Genomic DNA, 17,433 nt, shown 5'->3' on the forward strand with positions numbered 1-17,433 from the left:
GGCTAAGGAGAGGGGGAGCCTGCGGCGGAGCTGTGGTTGGGGGATGTGGGTTTTGTGGCTGAACTCGATGGTGGGGTATGAAACCAGGATCGGGGCTGGGTAGGGTGGCGTTTACACGTCCAGGAAGGTCGGGGGGAGCTGAGAGGCTGAGACAGCCAGAGAAAGACCTGGGAATGGGCGAGGCAGGGGGTCCCGAAGTCCTGCTACGCGGCCGAGCCCCTCTGGGGCGCTCGGGATTGGGCGCTCCCCGGAGCCCCTCTCCTCAGGCCCCGCCCACAGCGCCGGGCGCGCGCCGAGCCGCGGGGAGGGGGATCTGGCCGGCGCGGGGGAAGGGGAGAGGAAGGCTCGTGCACGCGCATCACTGACTGCGGGTGCGCGAGCCGCGCGCTCCCGCCGCCCGCGTCGCCATCTTTTTCCCTCTGTCTGTCTGTCTGCCGTTGGCTTTGTCCGTCTGCAGCGCCGCCCCTCGGCTCCCCGCCACCGGCTCGGCCCGGAGCCCCTTCCGCTAGCTGGGGCCCAGTCCCTGAGCGCCCCGGCCCGGCTGGCTTGGGCTGCGGTCCCGGGTCCATTGTCCGGCGGTCCGTCTGTCCGGAGGCGGGGCCCAGGGACCCAGAGCGCAGCGCAGCGCCGAGGCGCCGGGTAAAAAGACCCCTGAGCCCTCCCTCCGGGTCCGGGCTGGGGATGCGGGCTCCTCGCCCCCTCGCGGCCGCCGGCTGTCGGTCCTTTTGTCTGCACTGGGGAGAGGGCCGGGGGCCAGCTCCGGCCTGGGGGGCAGCCCGAGCTCACCCTCCCCGCTCCCACCCCGATTCCTCCCTGGCCGCTCCTCCTGCTCTCCTCGGCGCTCTCGGGCGCGGGGCGCGGAGCGCGGGGCCGGGGGGCTTTTGCGCGGGCCTCAGGCACCCCGCCTCCTCGGGCCCTGGCGGGGACGGCCCCGGCGTCTGACAGCCTTGGGTGGAGCTGGGGGAGGGGAGGATGGGCGTGGGCGTGCAGACCGGGGGTTATCAGTCCCCGCGTCTGGGTCTCGCAGAAAAGCTTCTAAATTTAGATTTCAGAGATTGTGTTGTCTAAGGGTTTGTCTGAGCCGCCTCGGGAGACCTCCGGCTCTTGTCCGGCTCTTGTCTGGTAATTCCTGGGAATTTACCTGGGCTCGTGCTTGAAGAAACAGAGGGACCATCTCGGCTGATTAGACACACGCCCCAGACCCAACCCCAGGGGTCAGGTGAACAGCCAGGCGGCTAAGTGACCAGCTTTCTTGTCCTCTCCTTTTTGGCAGATACAGATCACTTGGATTCAGTCGAGTTTGCTTTGCTCCGTGGGAACTGCACCAGAGCTGGAGGTGGGAACGCACTCTCTTTTCATCAAGCTGGGATTTCACCCGTTTTTTTGGTTGCTAAAGTCTGTGGTGTGCACTAGACGCTGCAACCTAATACCTGTGGGAGAGCAGAGACAGTGTTCAGGGGAGACGTTGCACCTTCCCAAGGACTCTTAACCTTGCTGTGAAGACGGACAGAACTGCCTTCCTCTTAAAATGGAATCCCTTTAGACCTGAATCGCACCGTTTACCTATCTTCCCAGCACATGTTCAGGCAGCTATTTACATTTTTGGTTTGGTTTCAGATTTTAACTTGGAAATTGAGGCAGCGCTAAAAGTAAAATAGAATGAGTGACCTTTAGGGCTGTATGTCTGTGGGTTTTATTAGCTTTAACTGCCTATAAAACAATCATCTGGCCTCTTGAGATCTTGCTTTGTGGTCAAGAGTGTCCTTTCACAGCCATTTATTTATTTACTTATTTATTTTCAACAGCCCATGACCCTACAGGCCTGTTTTTGTGGGTGTTTTTGTTATTATTTTCATTTTGTTTTGTGGGAGGGGACTGTAATTGCTTATTTTTCTCGTAATCACTCAGGTGTGAAGTCCCATTGGGTACCATCTGGTCAGTTCCCCATTTGGCCACTAGGAGGATTATAAGATACAGGGGGCAGTGCTTATTTAAATATGCAGATACTCATCTCGGTCTTTTGACTTGCAGCTTTAGCATTGAAATGTTGCCTGATTCAAATTATTTGGCCTTCCTTCAGAAGGGACTTTATTACCTTTATCTTACAATTTCAATTTCTGATCTTGAAGGGAGAAAATAAAAAACTAGTCAAGATTCCGTTTTTCTCTTCTATAATAGAGTATCTATATATTTAGCCTCAATAGATTATCACATTAGAGGAGTATATTTTATTTTTTTAAAGTTTTTATTTATTTATCTTTTTTTTTTTTTGAGATAGAGTCTCGCTCTGTCGCCCAGGCTGGAGTGCAGTGGCGCGTTCTTGGCTCACTGCAACCTCCACCTCCCGGGTTCAAGCAATTCTCCTGCCTCAACCTCCTGAGTAGCTGAGATTACAGACATGTGTCACCATGCCCAGCTAGTTTTTGTATTTTTAGTAGAGACGGGGTTTCATCATGTTGGCCAGGCTGTTCTCAAACTCCCAACCTCAGGTGATCCACCCACTCGGCCTCCCAAAGTGCTGGGATTACAGGCGAGAGCCACCGCGTCTGGCAGTTATGTATCTTTTTTTGAGATGGAGTCTCACTTTGTCGCCCAAGCTGGAGTGTAGTGCCTCCATCCCAACTCACTGTGACCTCCCCTCCCCAGGTTCAAGCAATTCTCATGCCTTAGCTTCCTGAGTAGCTGGGATTTACAGGTATGCGCCACCACACCCGACTAATTTTTGTATTTTTAGTAGAGGTTTCACCATATCGGCCAGGCTGGTCTCAAACTCCTGGCCTCAAGTGATCTGCCTGCATTGGCTTCCCAAAGTGCTGGGATTACAGGTGTGAGCCATGGTGCCTGGCCATATTTTTTAAAATATTAATAGAGCCTGCATTTCGTTACCTTTCCACTTGGTGATTCCACACACATATAGGAAATCCAAAGTGTGATATTCATTCACTGCTTCTATGAATAAAACAACTACTTGATTAGAAAAAAATGTCATACACAAAACTTAGAGAACACACACTATCAGCACTCAGTATATTGCCCTCTAAATAGTTAAAATCGATTTTTATTGTGTACATTTAGAGTTTTGTTTTGTTTTGTTTTTAATTAAAGGTCTGGAAAAGAACTGTGTTTGATATGCAGATATGCTAGAAGACTGCCTGAAAGCTGCTTCCTTTGCCACTTCCTGTGGAGGCCTGTCTTTGCCATTTGCGGTTTCTTTCTTCTTTTGGTAAGGGGAGGCAGGATCTGATTATAGGTTTGAGGTTCTTCTAGCTACATAGAGGAGTTAGTTGGCATAACAGGAGGTGAGTCTTCATTAGCTGGAGTACAAAGTATAGCTAGCAGTAGTCTCCCATAACTCCTCTTAAGGCAATAAACTATGATTTTGTATTTGCTTATTCAGTGTGAGTATAACTCAAGAAGGCAGGAACTGAAAGAAAACTTAGAGTGTGGCCAGATCCATATTCCTGTCTTTGGTAGGAAAGACAATCCCTTTTTATTCTATGTCTTTATTTACTCTGTCTTTCTAAGAAAATGTCACAGCTATCAATACTAATCCATTTCGGATTCTCTAACAATGCTTAAGGCTGGGGCACTCTTTCTGTAGTTCATCAGGATCCTTCAGGCTTATGTATATATCCCCTCCTATATGGGGTGGGGAGCAGATGCACGTCTTGGCAGCATTTTTCATTTGGGGAACTTTTCTCTTTGTTCCTCCCACTGGTCTCTTCACTATCCAGAGGCTAGATTGAGAAGAGCCTCTAAAGTTATTAACTTTGACCGCCTCTCTGGAATGTATGAGGAGGGCCAGGTGATATTCCACACTGGGGTGTTGAATTAGTACTCATCAATGTGGATGGCATCTGTCTCTTCTGGTGAGATCCCATCTTCAACATTAGAAGTTTGATTTGCTTAGTGCCGTGTCACCCACAGTGCAGCATAGCATTGCACCTTTATCACCAGATAGAGGCTTTATGTCCCGTGCTGTTCTCATTTGCAGATGCCTCTTTGAGACATTTTCTGTTTCGCAGGGATGTGATGCCTTTGCTACCTCTAGGCAAGATAACATCATGAAAAATCCGCTGTTGTCGACTGCAGGGCTTGACTTCCAGTGGGCATGTGACATGAGAGCTGCCACCCTCTTTGGCTTCCTTTTGCTTCCTTTTGCAATTCATGGGGGTTATCCCCTTGAGCCCATAGTACTTCTAACTCTGGTTGCCTGAGTTTTGCTTCCTCTTTTATCCTGTGACCTTGATCGTGATCACTTAACAGTATTCTGGATTCCAAAGATGGATTTAGAGTATAATTCTCTAAATCCTCCGAGGGAGTCCCTCTTAAACTTTCTGGGACCTTGACATTAGGCTAGAGGTTTATTCATTTCTCTTTCTTTCATTAGTTCAATTATTTATAACTGGTGAGTTTTATATGCTCGGAAGCTGTTTTTTAAAGACATTTTATCCTTAAATTTTGTATTAGTGCTGGGGAAAATGACATGTGCTAACAATAACCTTTTTTATTGTAGGTTAGCATCTTGCAAGGAGGTAGTAACATATCCAGTCGTGAAACTGGGAAAGACCAGAACTCTTGCGTCAGGGAAACATGTCCCGTCGGAAACAGACAAATCCAAATAAAGTTCACTGTGAGTATCGGACTTTGTCTTCTGGAACCTGGGAATGCTGAGGGGTGGAATGGAAGAGTAACCTGAATTTAGGGGAGAGGCTCACACTGATTTGTGAAGAAGAAAAGGTTAAATGTAAAACACAGTTTGCTGAGCAGAAGAGAGAAAAAGAAAGAAAAAGGGTTAAAGATGTTGGATATGATGGATTTAAAGTGTGTCCGGTTGCTGGGGGAGGTGTTGAAAACCTATCTTAGGGGTATATGCACTTGATTTATCTTTAATATCACATTAACAAACAGTTATAAGATACCTACTCTGTGCAGATCCTTGTGCTAGATGTCAGGGCTATAAAACAATATAAGATCTATAAGACTGTATTGTAACTTCAGATATATAAATATGAATGATAGTATATGTTAAGTGCCAAACAGATGCTGCAGATTGTATGTACTAGAGAAGTTAGGAGGAAGGAAGTTAAGAGAGCCCTGTGGACTGAAGTAGCAAGGGGAATGCTTAATGGAAAAGCCTCTAGACCATGCGCCTGAGCTGGGCCTTAGAGGGTAGAAATGGATTTGAAAAAAAATTAAAAAACAAGAGGCAGGGAGAGGGAACATCAGGTAGGGAAAGTGAAGTGAGCAAAGACAGAAGCGGGAATCTACATGTTCAGAGGACAAGGAGACTTTATATGAAGCAGAGGTTTCATTTGTTCAAAACTCAGAAGATGTGAGCTTAGAGATGCTTAACTCTACACTGTGGAAGCCTGAATGCCAGGCTAAGTTCAAAGTTCATTCTGTAGTCTGTAGGGAGCTACTGAAGGTTTTTAAGCAGGGAGAGGGGAGTAACATTTAGAATGCAGCGTTTTGGTACTATGAAGCAATTTGTGGGATGGATCACAAGAGGGAGAGGCTAGTAACCAGAAGACCAAGTATACACTATTACCTTGTGTTGTTTTCAACAGTTTTACATGAATGTTTTTCTTTTCTTTCTTTTTTTTTTTTTTTTTTGAGACAGAGTCTCTGTCACCCAGGCTGTAGTGCAGCAGTGTGATCTCTGCAGCCTCCACCTCCTGAGTTCAAGCGATTCTCCTGCCGCAGCCTCTCGAGTAGCTGGGATTAAGGTGCTCACCACCATGCCCAGCTAATTTTTTTGTATTTTTAGTAGAGACAGGGTTTCACCATGTTGGCCAGGCTGGCCTTGAACTCCTGACCTCAGGTGATCTGGCCACCTCAGGCTCCCAAAGTGCTGGGATTACAGGTATGAGCCACTGCACCTGGTGCATATTTTATTTCAGTAATTGCATAGTGAACTTCTAGAAGGCAGAGACTATGTGCCATATGTGTTTCCTTATAAATCCTCTCTACTTTTAGCACTGCTCATGGAGGGTGTTCAAAAAGTGCCTTCTTAAATTGACATTAATATCTACACAGATTTGAGATAATTAGCCATTTTCCTATGATCTGGGAAGATAAGCATTCCAACCCAAATGTTCATTAAAAAGACAAATAGTGGCCAGGCACGGTGGCTCACGCCTGTAATCCCAGCACATTGGGAGACCGAGGTGGGCCATATCACCTGAGGTAAGGAGTTTGAGAGCAGCCTGGCCAACGTGGTGAAAAACCCATCTCCACTAAAAAGACAAAAAAAATTAACCAGGCATGGTGGCAGGCATCTGTAATCCCAGCCACTCTACTCAGGAGGCTGAGGCAGGAGAATCACTTGAACCTGGGAGGTGGGGGTTGCAGTAAGCCGAGATCATGTCACTGACTCCAGCCTGGGCAAACATGGTGAGACTCCATAAAAAAAAAAAAAGACAAATAGTTCCCTATTATTATGGAGTGATTGAGTAAAGTGCAGCAACATTTGAAGAGAATTCAGAGGTACAACAGATGAAAAGTTTGTAAAAAACAAACCTATATATGTGTGTGTGTATGTATATATAAAATATATATACTGTATATACTATATTATATATAGTGTATAATATGGTATATATATTTTTTATTTTTTTATAAAATATATATAATTTTTTTTTTGAGATGGGGTGTTGCTTTGTTGCCCAGGCTGGAGTGCAGTGGCGTGATCTCAGCTCACTCACTGCAACCTCGGCCTCCTGGGCTCAAGTGATCCTCCCACCTCAACCTCCCGAGTAGCTGGGACTACAGGTGCATGCCACCACGACCGGCTAAATATTTGTATATTTTGTAGAGATGGGGTTTCACCATGTTGCCCAGGCTGGTCTTGAACTCCTGAGCTCAAGTGATCTACCCACCTCAGCCTCCCAAAGTGCTGGGATTATAGGCATGAGCCACTGCAGCTGGCTAAAACCCTACATTGGAGAGGACAGATTAGTCAAGTAGTTGACAAGAGAACTAAAATTTATTCAAAACAAACTCTATAGGCTGGGTGCAGTGGCTTACCACTGTAATCCCAACACTTTGGGAGGCCGAGGCAGGAGGACTGCATGAGCCCAAGAGTTTGAGACCAGCCTGAGCAACATGGCAAAACCCCATTTTTACAAAAAAATACAAAAAAACTAGGCCTGGTGGCATACACCTGTAGTCCCAGCTACTCAGGAGGCTGAGGTGGGAGGATGGCTGGAGCCTGGGAGGTTGAGGCTGCAATAAGCCAAGATTATGCCACTGCACTCTAGTCTGGGTGACAGAGTGAGACCCCGTCTCAAAAAAACAAACAAAAAAACAAACAACAAAAAACAAACAACAACAACAAAAATCCAAAACACTATATCCCAGGCACTATGCACTTTATCTGAATCTTACTGGGTTACTTCAAAAGTAGAAGACAAAATAGTATGAACAGAGGAATTAAGAGGGTTTTGACATTTTATACATTAATGAGATTACAATAGCAAACCTCCATATACAAATCTTCTATTTAAGTCCTGGAAAAGTATAAAATGGAACCAGTTGGATGCTTCTAGGAGTATATTCTGGAATGCAGATGTGCAAGGCTACTTAATATACAGAGGAGTGGTTTAGGGAAGATTTAGAAATTGCTGCTAAAAAGCAAAATGCAGCGGGCTTGCACATGAGGATTGTCAAGGAAGATAAAATGAAGTATCTTTAGCCGAGCTCGGTGGCTTATGCCTGTAATCCCAACACTTGGGGAGGCCAATGCAGGACAACTTGAGGCCAGGAGTTCAAGTGCAGCCTGGGCAACAAGGCAAAACTCCATCTGTACCAAAAATACAAAAATTAGCTGGGCATGGTGGCACACACCTGTAGTGCCAGCTACTTAGGAGACAGAGGTGGGAGGATCGCTTGAACCCAAAAGGTTGAGGCTGAAGTGAGCTGAGATCATGCCACTGCACTCCAGCCTGGGCATCAGAGTGAGATCCTGTCTCCAAAAACAAAAAAAAGAAAAAGAGAAATAAAAAAAAATGAAGTATTTTAGCATAGGCCATCCATCCCAGGGGTTTAGGATTGTTTCTCCACTCTGGTTGATAAAAGACACAAGTGGTCAGGCACAGGTGGTGCATACCTGTAATTCCAGCACTTTGGGAGGCCAAGTCTGGTGGATCATGAGATCAAGAGTTTGAGGGCCGGGCGCGGTGGCTCAAGCCTGTAATCCCAGCACTTTGGGAGGCCGAGACGGGCGGATCACGAGGTCAGGAGATCGAGACCATCCTGGCTAATATGGTGAAACCCCGTCTCTACTAAAAATACAAAAAACTAGCCGGGCGAGGTGGCGGGCGCCTGTAGTCCCAGCTACTCGGGAGGCTGAGGCAGGAGAATGGTGGGAACCCGGGAGGCGGAGCTTGCAGTGAGCTGAGATCCGGCCACTGCACTCCAGCCTGGGCGACAAAGCGAGACTCCGTCTCAAAAAAAAAAAAAAAAAAAAAAGAGTTTGAGAACAGCCTGGCCAAGATGTTGAAACCCCATCTCTACTAAAAATACAAAAATTAGCTGGGTGCAGTGGCGGGTGCCTGTAATCCCAGCTACTTGGGAGGCTGAGGCAGGAGAATCGCTTGAACCCGGGAGGCGGAGGTTGCAATGATCCGAGATAGTGCCACTACACTCTAGCGTGGGCAACAGAGCAAGACCCTGTCTCAAATAAATAAATAAATAAATAAAATAAATAAATAAATAGACACAAATGTGACCCCAAGAAGGCATCTGGAAATGTACTCTTAATAGAGATGATAGGTTCACAAACAAGGCAAGTATAGGAGTTGGGTGTTCACCTACAAAGCCATCTGTCCAAGAGCCTGATTAAATTTGAGGAAAGTTGCTGGTGGGGTGATGGTGTGATTGTAGTAAGGCCAGGGGAGCCACTTCAGGCTTGTGTGGCCGATGTCCATGCCCACGTCGCATATATCCATCAGCTCCATCTCCCTGCACCATAGTCAAAGCCAAGATGAGCTAGTAATGGAGTTGAAAAATAGATGGAGGCCGGGCGTCGTAGCTCATGCTTGTAATCCCAGCACTTTGGGAGGCCAAGGTGGGCGGATCACCTGAGATCAGGAGTTTGAGACCACCCTGGCCAACATGGCGAAATCCTGTGTCTACTAAAAATATGAAAATTAGCACCGGGCGCAGTGGCTCACGCCTGTAATCTCAGCACTTCGGGAGGCCGAGGCAGGTGGATCACGAGGTCAGGAGATCGAGACCATCCTGGCTAACACGGTATAACCCTGTCTCTACTAAAAATACAAAAAAAAAAAAAAAAAAAAACCGGGCTTGGTGGCAGGCACCTGTAGTCCCAGCTACTCGGGAGACTGAGGCAGGAGAATGGCGTGAACCTGGGAGGTGGAGCTTGCAGTGAGCTGAGATTGCGCCACGGCGCTCCAGCCTGGGCCACAGAGCGAGACTCTGTCTCAAAAAGAAAAAAAAAGAAAAGAAAAAAAAATTAGCTGGGCATGGTGGGGCACACCTATAATCCCGGCTACTCGGGAGACTGACGCAGGAGAATCCCTGGAGCCTGGGAAGTGGAGGTTGCAGTGAGCCAAGATCACATCACTGAACTCCAGCCTGGGCGACGGAGCGAGACTCCATCTCAAAAAAAAGGGAAAAAAGGAAAAAAAAAGGAAAAACAGATGGAAAAACAGGCCATGGAGGTGGGGAGAATATCACACATCCACAATTGCAGAAATGAAGTTGCAGAGTCAAGTGAAAGAACATTGTTTTGCGGTGGAGTAGGTGGGACTTTGCAGGCTCTTCGGAGGTGGCCGTTACAAGGGCCTTTACTGTGGAGCTGTGAGCACAGATGTTCAGCTACAACTAAAGAGCAGACCCCTCGGGAGGGGCTGTTTTCAGTGACGCATTTGATCAGGGAGCCACGAAGTCTTCGCAGGTGATACACTAAGCTTGACTAAAGAAGAAAAGACACTGAGAATTGCTGGTTTCAGAGGACCTTCTATTTATTTGTTATTTGGGGACTGAAGCTGACCCTACTCTTTTCACAAAATCATCTTTTCATTGTGCATGACAAAGTGGCAAGTAGAAATACGTAATTTCATTTTCTGACCATGTGAGTCTCCTGTCACCTTGCAGTGAAATGGAACCAACTAAATATATTTAATTTAATGCTGCTTGTCTATTAAAAGTAAATGAAATGGGGCCTAGCATGGTGGCTCATACCTGTAATCCCAGCACTTTGGGAGGCCGAGGCAGGCACATCACTTGAGGTCAGGAATTCAAGACCAGCCTGGCCAACATGGCAAAACCCTGTCTCTACTAAAATCCAAAAAAATAGCTGGGCATGGTGGCACACGCCTGTAATCCTAGTTACTTGGGGGGCTGAGGCAGGAGGGTTGCTTGAACCCAGGAGGCAAAGGTTGCAGTGAGCTGAGATCACGCCACTGGACTCCAGCCTGGACGACAGAGTGAGACTTGGTCTCAAAAATAAATACACAAAATAAAGTAAGTGAAATGAACTCAAGGTCTGCAGGGCAGGAAAGTCTGCATTAAGCTTTGCTTAAATATCAAAGCTAATTGACATTTGATCAGAGTAATAGCTGAGCTTCATTAGATCTGCCTTCTGGGAAGACAAAGATTGTGTGGCATGAAACTAATAGGCCACCTAAAGGGATATATTAAGAACTCCCAGGCCGGACTCAGTGGCTCATGCCTGTAATCCCAGCACTTTGGGAGGCCAAGGTAGGTGGATCACCTGAGGTCAGGAGTTCAAGACCAGCCTGGCCAACATGGTGAAACCCCATCTCTACTAAAAAAATACAAAAATTAGGCCGGGCGCGGTGGCTCAAGCCTGTAATCCCAGCACTTTGGGAGGCCGAGACGGGCGGATCACGAGGTCAGGAGATCGAGACCATCCTGGCTGACACGGTGAAACCCCGTCTCTACTTTAAAAAATACAAAAAAAAACTAGCCAGGCGAGGTGGCGGCGCCTGTAGTCCCAGCTACTCGGGAGGCTGAGGCAGGAGAATGGCGTGAACCCAGGAGGCGGAGCTTGCAGTGAGCTGAGATCCGGCCACTGCACTCCAGCCTGGGCGGCAGAGCGAGACTCCGTCTCAAAAAAAAAAAAAAAAAATACAAAAATTAGCTGGGCATGGTTGCGGGTGCCTGTAATCCCAGCTACTCAGGAGGCTGAGGCAGGATAATCGCTTGGAACCAGGAAGTGGAGGTTGAGGTGAGCTGAGGTGACACCGTTGTAATCCAGCCTGGGCAACGAGCAAAACTCCATCTCGGAAAAAAAAAAAAAAAAAAAGAATTCCAGCCGGGCATGGTCGCTCACACCTGTAATCTCAGTACTTTGGGAGTCTGAGATGGGAGAATTGCTTGAGGACAGGAGTTTGAGACCAGCCTGGGCAACATAGTGGGACCTGATTTCTTCAAAAAAATTTTAAAATTAACCAGGCACAGTGCTCATGCCTGTAATCCCAATAGTTTAGGAGGTTGAGGTGGGAGGATTGTTTGAGCCTAGGAGTCCAAGGCTGCAGTGAGCTATGATTGGACCACTGCACTCTAGCCTGGGTGACAGAGCAAAACCCTGTCTCAAAATATATATATATATATATATATATTTTTTTTTTAAAGAATCCCACTACTGTAACCCAGCAACATTTGATGGATCCACATTAGAAGCCAGTGGGCAGCTACTTTGGTACTCACTGGGTTTTTATCAGGATTGTTTTTATGTCTAAATCACTGGCATGATCCTTTCCTCAGAAATATCTAGATAGACTCTTATATTTTGCCCAGTTCACTTCATTAATAGACTTGTTACAGAGCTTTTGGAATAAAAGCCCAAAATTGTTCTTAGTTACGGAAAAATTGCTGATGGGCTGAAATCTGTTTTAGATCTTCTCCCTTCCTCCTTCCCCATTTTACCCCTTCTGAGTACAGTTTTGTTTTTTGTTTTTTTTTTTGAGGTGGCATCCCGCTCAGTCACCCAGGCTGGAGTGCAGTGGCGTGATCTCGGCTCACTGCAACCTCCGCCTCCTGGGTTCAAGCGGTTTTCCTGCCTCAGCCTCCCAAGTAGCAGGGATTACTTTCGCTCGCCACTATGCCCAGCTAATTTTTTTATTTTTAGTAGAGACAGGGTTACGCCATGTTGGCCAGGGTGGTCTCAAAATCCTGATCTCAGGTGATCCACCTTGCCCAGCCCTTAGTACACATTTCTGTCAACTACTTGTAGAAAGGCTGAAAATATAGTCCCTTGCACACTTTCATTTAGTGTGTTTGAACTAACCAAACCACTAAGAAAATGAAAACTTCTTTTACTTGAGAGACTTTTGCTTTCAGATTGCAAAACACATGAGTGACTTAAACCTCTCAGCTTCAACTAAAAGCTTTACAAAGAGAAGGAGGAAGAAAAGCCTTTGAAGTCCTTTATCTTATAAAAAGCGCAACTTTGTGTTTTTTTGTTGTTGTTGTTCATTCTGTTAGCATCCTCGTGAACTAAATGGCTATGTTCCCCACCTGTGATAGCACTGTGGATTACAAAGACTGTCAGCTAGAAATGAAATCCTAAGCTCCTCACTCCCAATACTAGCTCATTTTTCCTGAACTGGATATCTGCTCTCTTTTTTTTTTTTTTTTTTTTTTTTTGAGACGGAGTCTCGCTCTGTCACCCAGGCTGGAGTGCAGTGGCGCGATCTCAGCTCACTGCAAGCTCCACCTCCTGAGTTCACACCATTCTCTTGCCTCAGCCTCCTGAGTAGCTGGGACTACAGGTGCCTGCCACCACGCTCGGCTAATTTTTTGTATTTTTTTAGTAGAGACAGGGTTTCACTATGTTAGCCAGGATGGTCCGATCTCCTGACATCGTGATCCACCCACCTTGGCCTCCCAAAGTACTGGGATTACAGACGTGAGCTACCATGCCCAGCCTATCTGCTCTCTTAAAGAATGTTCCAGCTGCTTTACTTAATTGTAGTCAGCTTGAAATAACATTTGTTTAACTGCACCAAGGACCCAAGAGAGAACTAAAATCTTTGCCTTTCTAATAACTTTCATATCATTCCTCTTATCTGTTCTCCAAACTTGCTTGCATGGCCTTGTTCTTATCTGGTCTGCAAAACCTTAACCAGGCCGGGCGCAATGGCTCTCTCCTGTAATCCCAGCACTTTGGGAGCCTAAGGCGGGTGGACCACCTTAGGTCGGGAGTTCGAGACCAGCCTGACCAATATGGATAAACCCTGTCTCTACTAAAAATACAAAATTAGCTGGGTGTGGTGGTGCTTGCCTGTAATCCTAGCTACTTGGGAAGCTGAGGCAGGAGAATCGCTTGAACTCAGGAGGCAGAGGTTGCAGTGAGCCGAGATTGCGCCATTGCACTCCAGCCTGGGTGACACAGCAAAACTCTGTTTCAATAAAAAGAAAAACCTGGCCGGGCGCGGTGGCTCAAGCCTGTAATCCCAGCACTTTGGGAGGCCGAGACGGGCGGATCATGAGGTCAGGAGATCGAGACCATCCTGGCTAATACGGTGAAACCCCGTCTCTACTAAAAAATACAAAAAACTAGCCGGGCGAAGTGGCAGGTGCCTGTAGTCCCAGCTACTCAGGAGGCTGAGGCAGGAGAATGGCGTGAACCCAAGAGGAGGAGCTTGCAGTGAGCTGAGATCCAGCCACTGCACTCCAGCCTGGGTGACAGAGCAAGACTCCGTCTCAAAAAAAAAAAAAAAAAAAAAAAAAAAGAAAAACCTTAACCAAATCGCAGACAAACAGCATTTTCTTGATTTTGTATCCAAAAAAGAAAAAAAAAAAAAGAGAGAGAGAGCACCTTGGTTTTTATTGTGGGAGCGTAGCTGACTCTTAGCTATTAATAGACAAATAAATACCCATATTAAATAAGATGGTTGCCCTACATTAATATCTAGGGACCAGAGGATTTTTTAAAACCTACTCCAAAGGTCTCAAGACAGAAGGGAATAATAATTCTAACATTATAAATATAGGCAGTTCTGTAACACTTCTTAATCACTAGTATCTCCATGGATCACATTATATGGCAGTTAACATGACATGCTTTTAGCAAGTCTCACTCCCTTCTCATGAAGGGATAATTCTGGAGAATTTTATTTGGAGATTAGGTAAATAGTAACTAGTGGAAGATAATTCACATATCTTTTCATATGAGGTCTGCTAAAATGGCTTCTTTTTTGTGGTTTTTATATATTTTGCTTTATGGTGATGTTTAAAATAGGAATAGTCCTGAGGAATAAAGTTCACCTTATTCTTTTTCCCAAGTCAGGAATAGACTAAAATATAAGAGCACAAGCTTTTCTTTCCCAAGTGCCAAAAAGGAATGACAGAATTAACTTATCCCGGTTATACCAGGTGAGATTGCCTAAGAGTCCTAGATAGGCAAGTTGTATTGAACAGACTCCTCTCTGTTCCATGAAAGCCTCAATATTTAGACAACATCAATAGAAGAAAATAAATTTTGAGCTCAAGTTGGAGACGAAACTGAATTACTGACTCATCTTGAAAGGTATATATCCTTTTAGATGTATTTTTACTAATCCAATGGTGAATCCAAGAAAGAGGATAGAATGTTTATTCTTAGTATGTTCTAAATCTAGCTGGTTTCTAAGTTTCTTTGGAGACCAGAAGTGTCACTGATGAGAAAGGTCTTCCCCTTGATAATTATATGCTAGTATATAACTTGTTCCTTAGTGCTTTGTCTTCCTATGGCTCCTAGGTCTGAAAACATGCACCTACCCCAAATAATTCAGTAACTATTCCAGTTGGCCCTTGGCCAGGCACAGTGGCTCATGCTTGTAATCCCAGCACTTTGGGAGGCCGAGGCGGGTGGATCACTTGAGGTCAGGAGTTCAAAACCAGCCTGGCCAACATGGTGAAACCCTATCTCTACTAAAAATACAAAAATTAGCCGGGCATGGTGGCACACACTTGTAATCCCTGCTACTCAGGAGGCTGAGGCAGGAGAATCGCTTGAACACAGGAGGTAGAGGCTGCAGTGAGCCAAGATCACGCCACTGCACTCCAGTCTGAGACTCTATCTCATTTAAAAGAAAAAAAAAAAAGAGAAAGTATCAATTGGCCCTGGTCTTGTTGCACTGTAACCAACACGGAGATATTAAGTATTTCACTTCTGCAAAGGGATGAGGAAGTACTCCCCACTGAATTCATTTTTTTGCTTTCTCTACCGAGTGATTTATATCCAATGTGTCATCTTGGATATTGTGAAGATGGACTTAAAACAGCTTATTTTTCCTTTCCTTGAGGGTAGGTAGCTAAGAGTACACTTTAACATGAACCATCTCCATTCCCAATCACAGTATGAGTCATAATAGCCATAATGTTAGTTACTTGAATCTAAGCATGGTAACTCATGACGTGATATCAGAACCATCATTTTTCCTTTGGTCATATACTGGCCCTGATAATATACTTTTGCTATTTGAGTTGTATGTATCAGTTTATCATGGTATGAAGGAAACACTAACAATAGGATCAGAGCCTTTCTCACACAGAGATAAGTGTTTGTTTTCAGCAAAACCATCTGAAGAAGCTTCTAAACTTCTAATTACATCTCTACTAGAAGGCGGTTAAGGAATATAGACATTAGGCCGGGCGCAGTGACTCACACCTGTAATTCCAACACTTTAGGAGGTTGAGGTAGGGGGTTCCCTTGAGAGCAGGAGTTGCAGACCAGCCTGGACAACACAGTGAGACCCTGTCTATACAAAAAATATATATATATTAGCCAGGCATGATGGTGCACACCTGTAGTCCCAGCTACTCTGAAAGCTGAGGTGGGAGGATTGCTTGAGACTGCGAGGTTGAGACTGGAGTAAGCTGTGATCACACCACTGCACTCTAGCCTGGGGGAGCGAATGAGACCCTGTCTCAAAAAGAAAAAAAAGGAAAAGGACATTAGAGTTAGATCTGTGTTTGAATACTTGGTTCCACTGTTAACCTTCGTTTTCTCCTAAGTATAGGTAGTAATATCTACCACATAGAGTTTTGCAGAGAATTTAGGTAAGGTGATAACTATAAAACACTTACCGTAGAGCCTGGAACTTGCAAGTGTCAAACTATTACTAATGTTTGGTAGTTGGTATATAATAGATGCCCAATGAATATTTGCTGAACGAATGACTAAGGGGATCACATGAAGCCTACTCCACATCAAGTCTTTCACTCCCCAAGGTCTAGGAGTGCAGGTCAGCTCACCATTTAGTTCCTCCCACATCATTGTATCTTATCTCAGAACCTGAGCCTGTGTACTTTCCCTCCTCTCTTCAGCAAGAAAGGGCCTGGCTATTGTCAGACATTTCACTAGGGCTTTTTATTATTCCCTCTTGCTGACTGGTGAATGGAGACTGTAGTTTCTACTCTGACTGAGATAATAGAAACCTCAAGAAACCCAACTCTGTTTTCTCCTTATGCCTGGTCTCCTGGAAATAAAAGGGCACTATACTAACTCTTCAGTAGCCACATGGATCCCAAGCAGAGGTCACGAGAAGTAAATGTAAAATCAAGGATCGGTTCGGGGCTTTGGGATACTACATTTAAAAAAAAAAAAAAAACTGGACTGGCTGGGTGCAGTGGCTCATGCCTGTGATCCCAGCACTTTGAGAGGCTGAGGTGGGCAGATCATGAGGTCAGGAGATTGAGACTATCCTGGCTAACACGGTGAAACCCCATCTCTACTAAAAAATAAAAAAAAATTAGCCAGGCATGGAGGTGGGCTCTGGCACTGCACTCCAGCCTGGGTGATAGAGTGAGACTCTGTCTCCAAAAAAAAAAAAAAAAAAAACTGGGCCAAGAAGACTACATGAATATTCTTTGTTGTAAATTAGTATGTTTCAGGAAGTTTGTTCTTCTGCAGAAGTGAGTTCATATCTATTCTTCTAGTCTACTAATCAACCGGTTGTTAATTTTCTCATGGCTAATTATGATAAACATTAGAAAGAAAGTCAAGGAAGAACTTCCAGAGTATGTTTTGGAAGGAGAGTGGATGAAAGATGGGGTTAGAGAGATTGTTATTTAGAAGGATGATTTGAAGCACTTGTTTATAGTCAGAGATAAGATACTGAGTCAAGACCATAATGCTAGTACATTAAGGTACAGAGACTTGGCCCAGATTTGTTGCCCTGTCTTTATCCCATCACTTTGCCCCTTCTTGCCTCTATCCTCCCAATCCTGATGGAAGGTTGTAAATGGATTTGACAGTCTGCAATTACATTTGTGAAGTAGCAAGTTGATCACCTTTTGAAAGGAGTCAAGACTAGGAGGATTTAAGAGGAGCAAGTGATGCTTTCTAGAGCATCTGGCTTACTGCCCAGGAAGAGCGGCTGCACCCAGAAGCTGTTGGAGGCAGCAAGCTGACTTGGAGATGAATGACTGCACCACAGGGTACCTGCCTGTCTC

General features: G+C 45.5%; 1 protein-coding gene and 1 long non-coding RNA gene across 28 annotated transcripts in view; one reads left to right on the plus strand and one right to left on the minus strand.

The window, feature by feature from the left end:
* ZNF821 (zinc finger protein 821) overlaps positions 1-17,433 on the plus strand; it is a 166,489-nt gene that overhangs the window by 140,773 nt on the left and 8,283 nt on the right. For 7 of the 27 annotated variants that reach the window (XM_077983784.1, XM_015126578.3, XM_077983794.1 and 4 more), the window contains exons 2-3: positions 1,274-1,336; positions 4,517-4,633. The exons of 1 other annotated variant lie outside the window; for it this stretch is intronic. In XM_077983784.1, coding sequence (XP_077839910.1) covers positions 4,594-4,633 — 40 coding nt within the window. In that variant the 5' untranslated portion in view covers positions 1,274-1,336; positions 4,517-4,593. 27 annotated transcript variants of the gene reach the window in all.
* LOC144337709 (uncharacterized) lies at positions 11,935-16,820 on the minus strand. The gene is made up of 2 exons (XR_013411142.1): positions 14,997-16,820; positions 11,935-12,059 (listed from the first exon to the last, which is right to left on the minus strand). It is a non-coding gene; the product is annotated as an uncharacterized LOC144337709 (long non-coding RNA).

This window comes from Macaca mulatta, chromosome 20 (assembly GCF_049350105.2).
Source record: "Macaca mulatta isolate MMU2019108-1 chromosome 20, T2T-MMU8v2.0, whole genome shotgun sequence".
Classification (NCBI taxonomy): Eukaryota; Metazoa; Chordata; class Mammalia; order Primates; family Cercopithecidae; genus Macaca; species Macaca mulatta.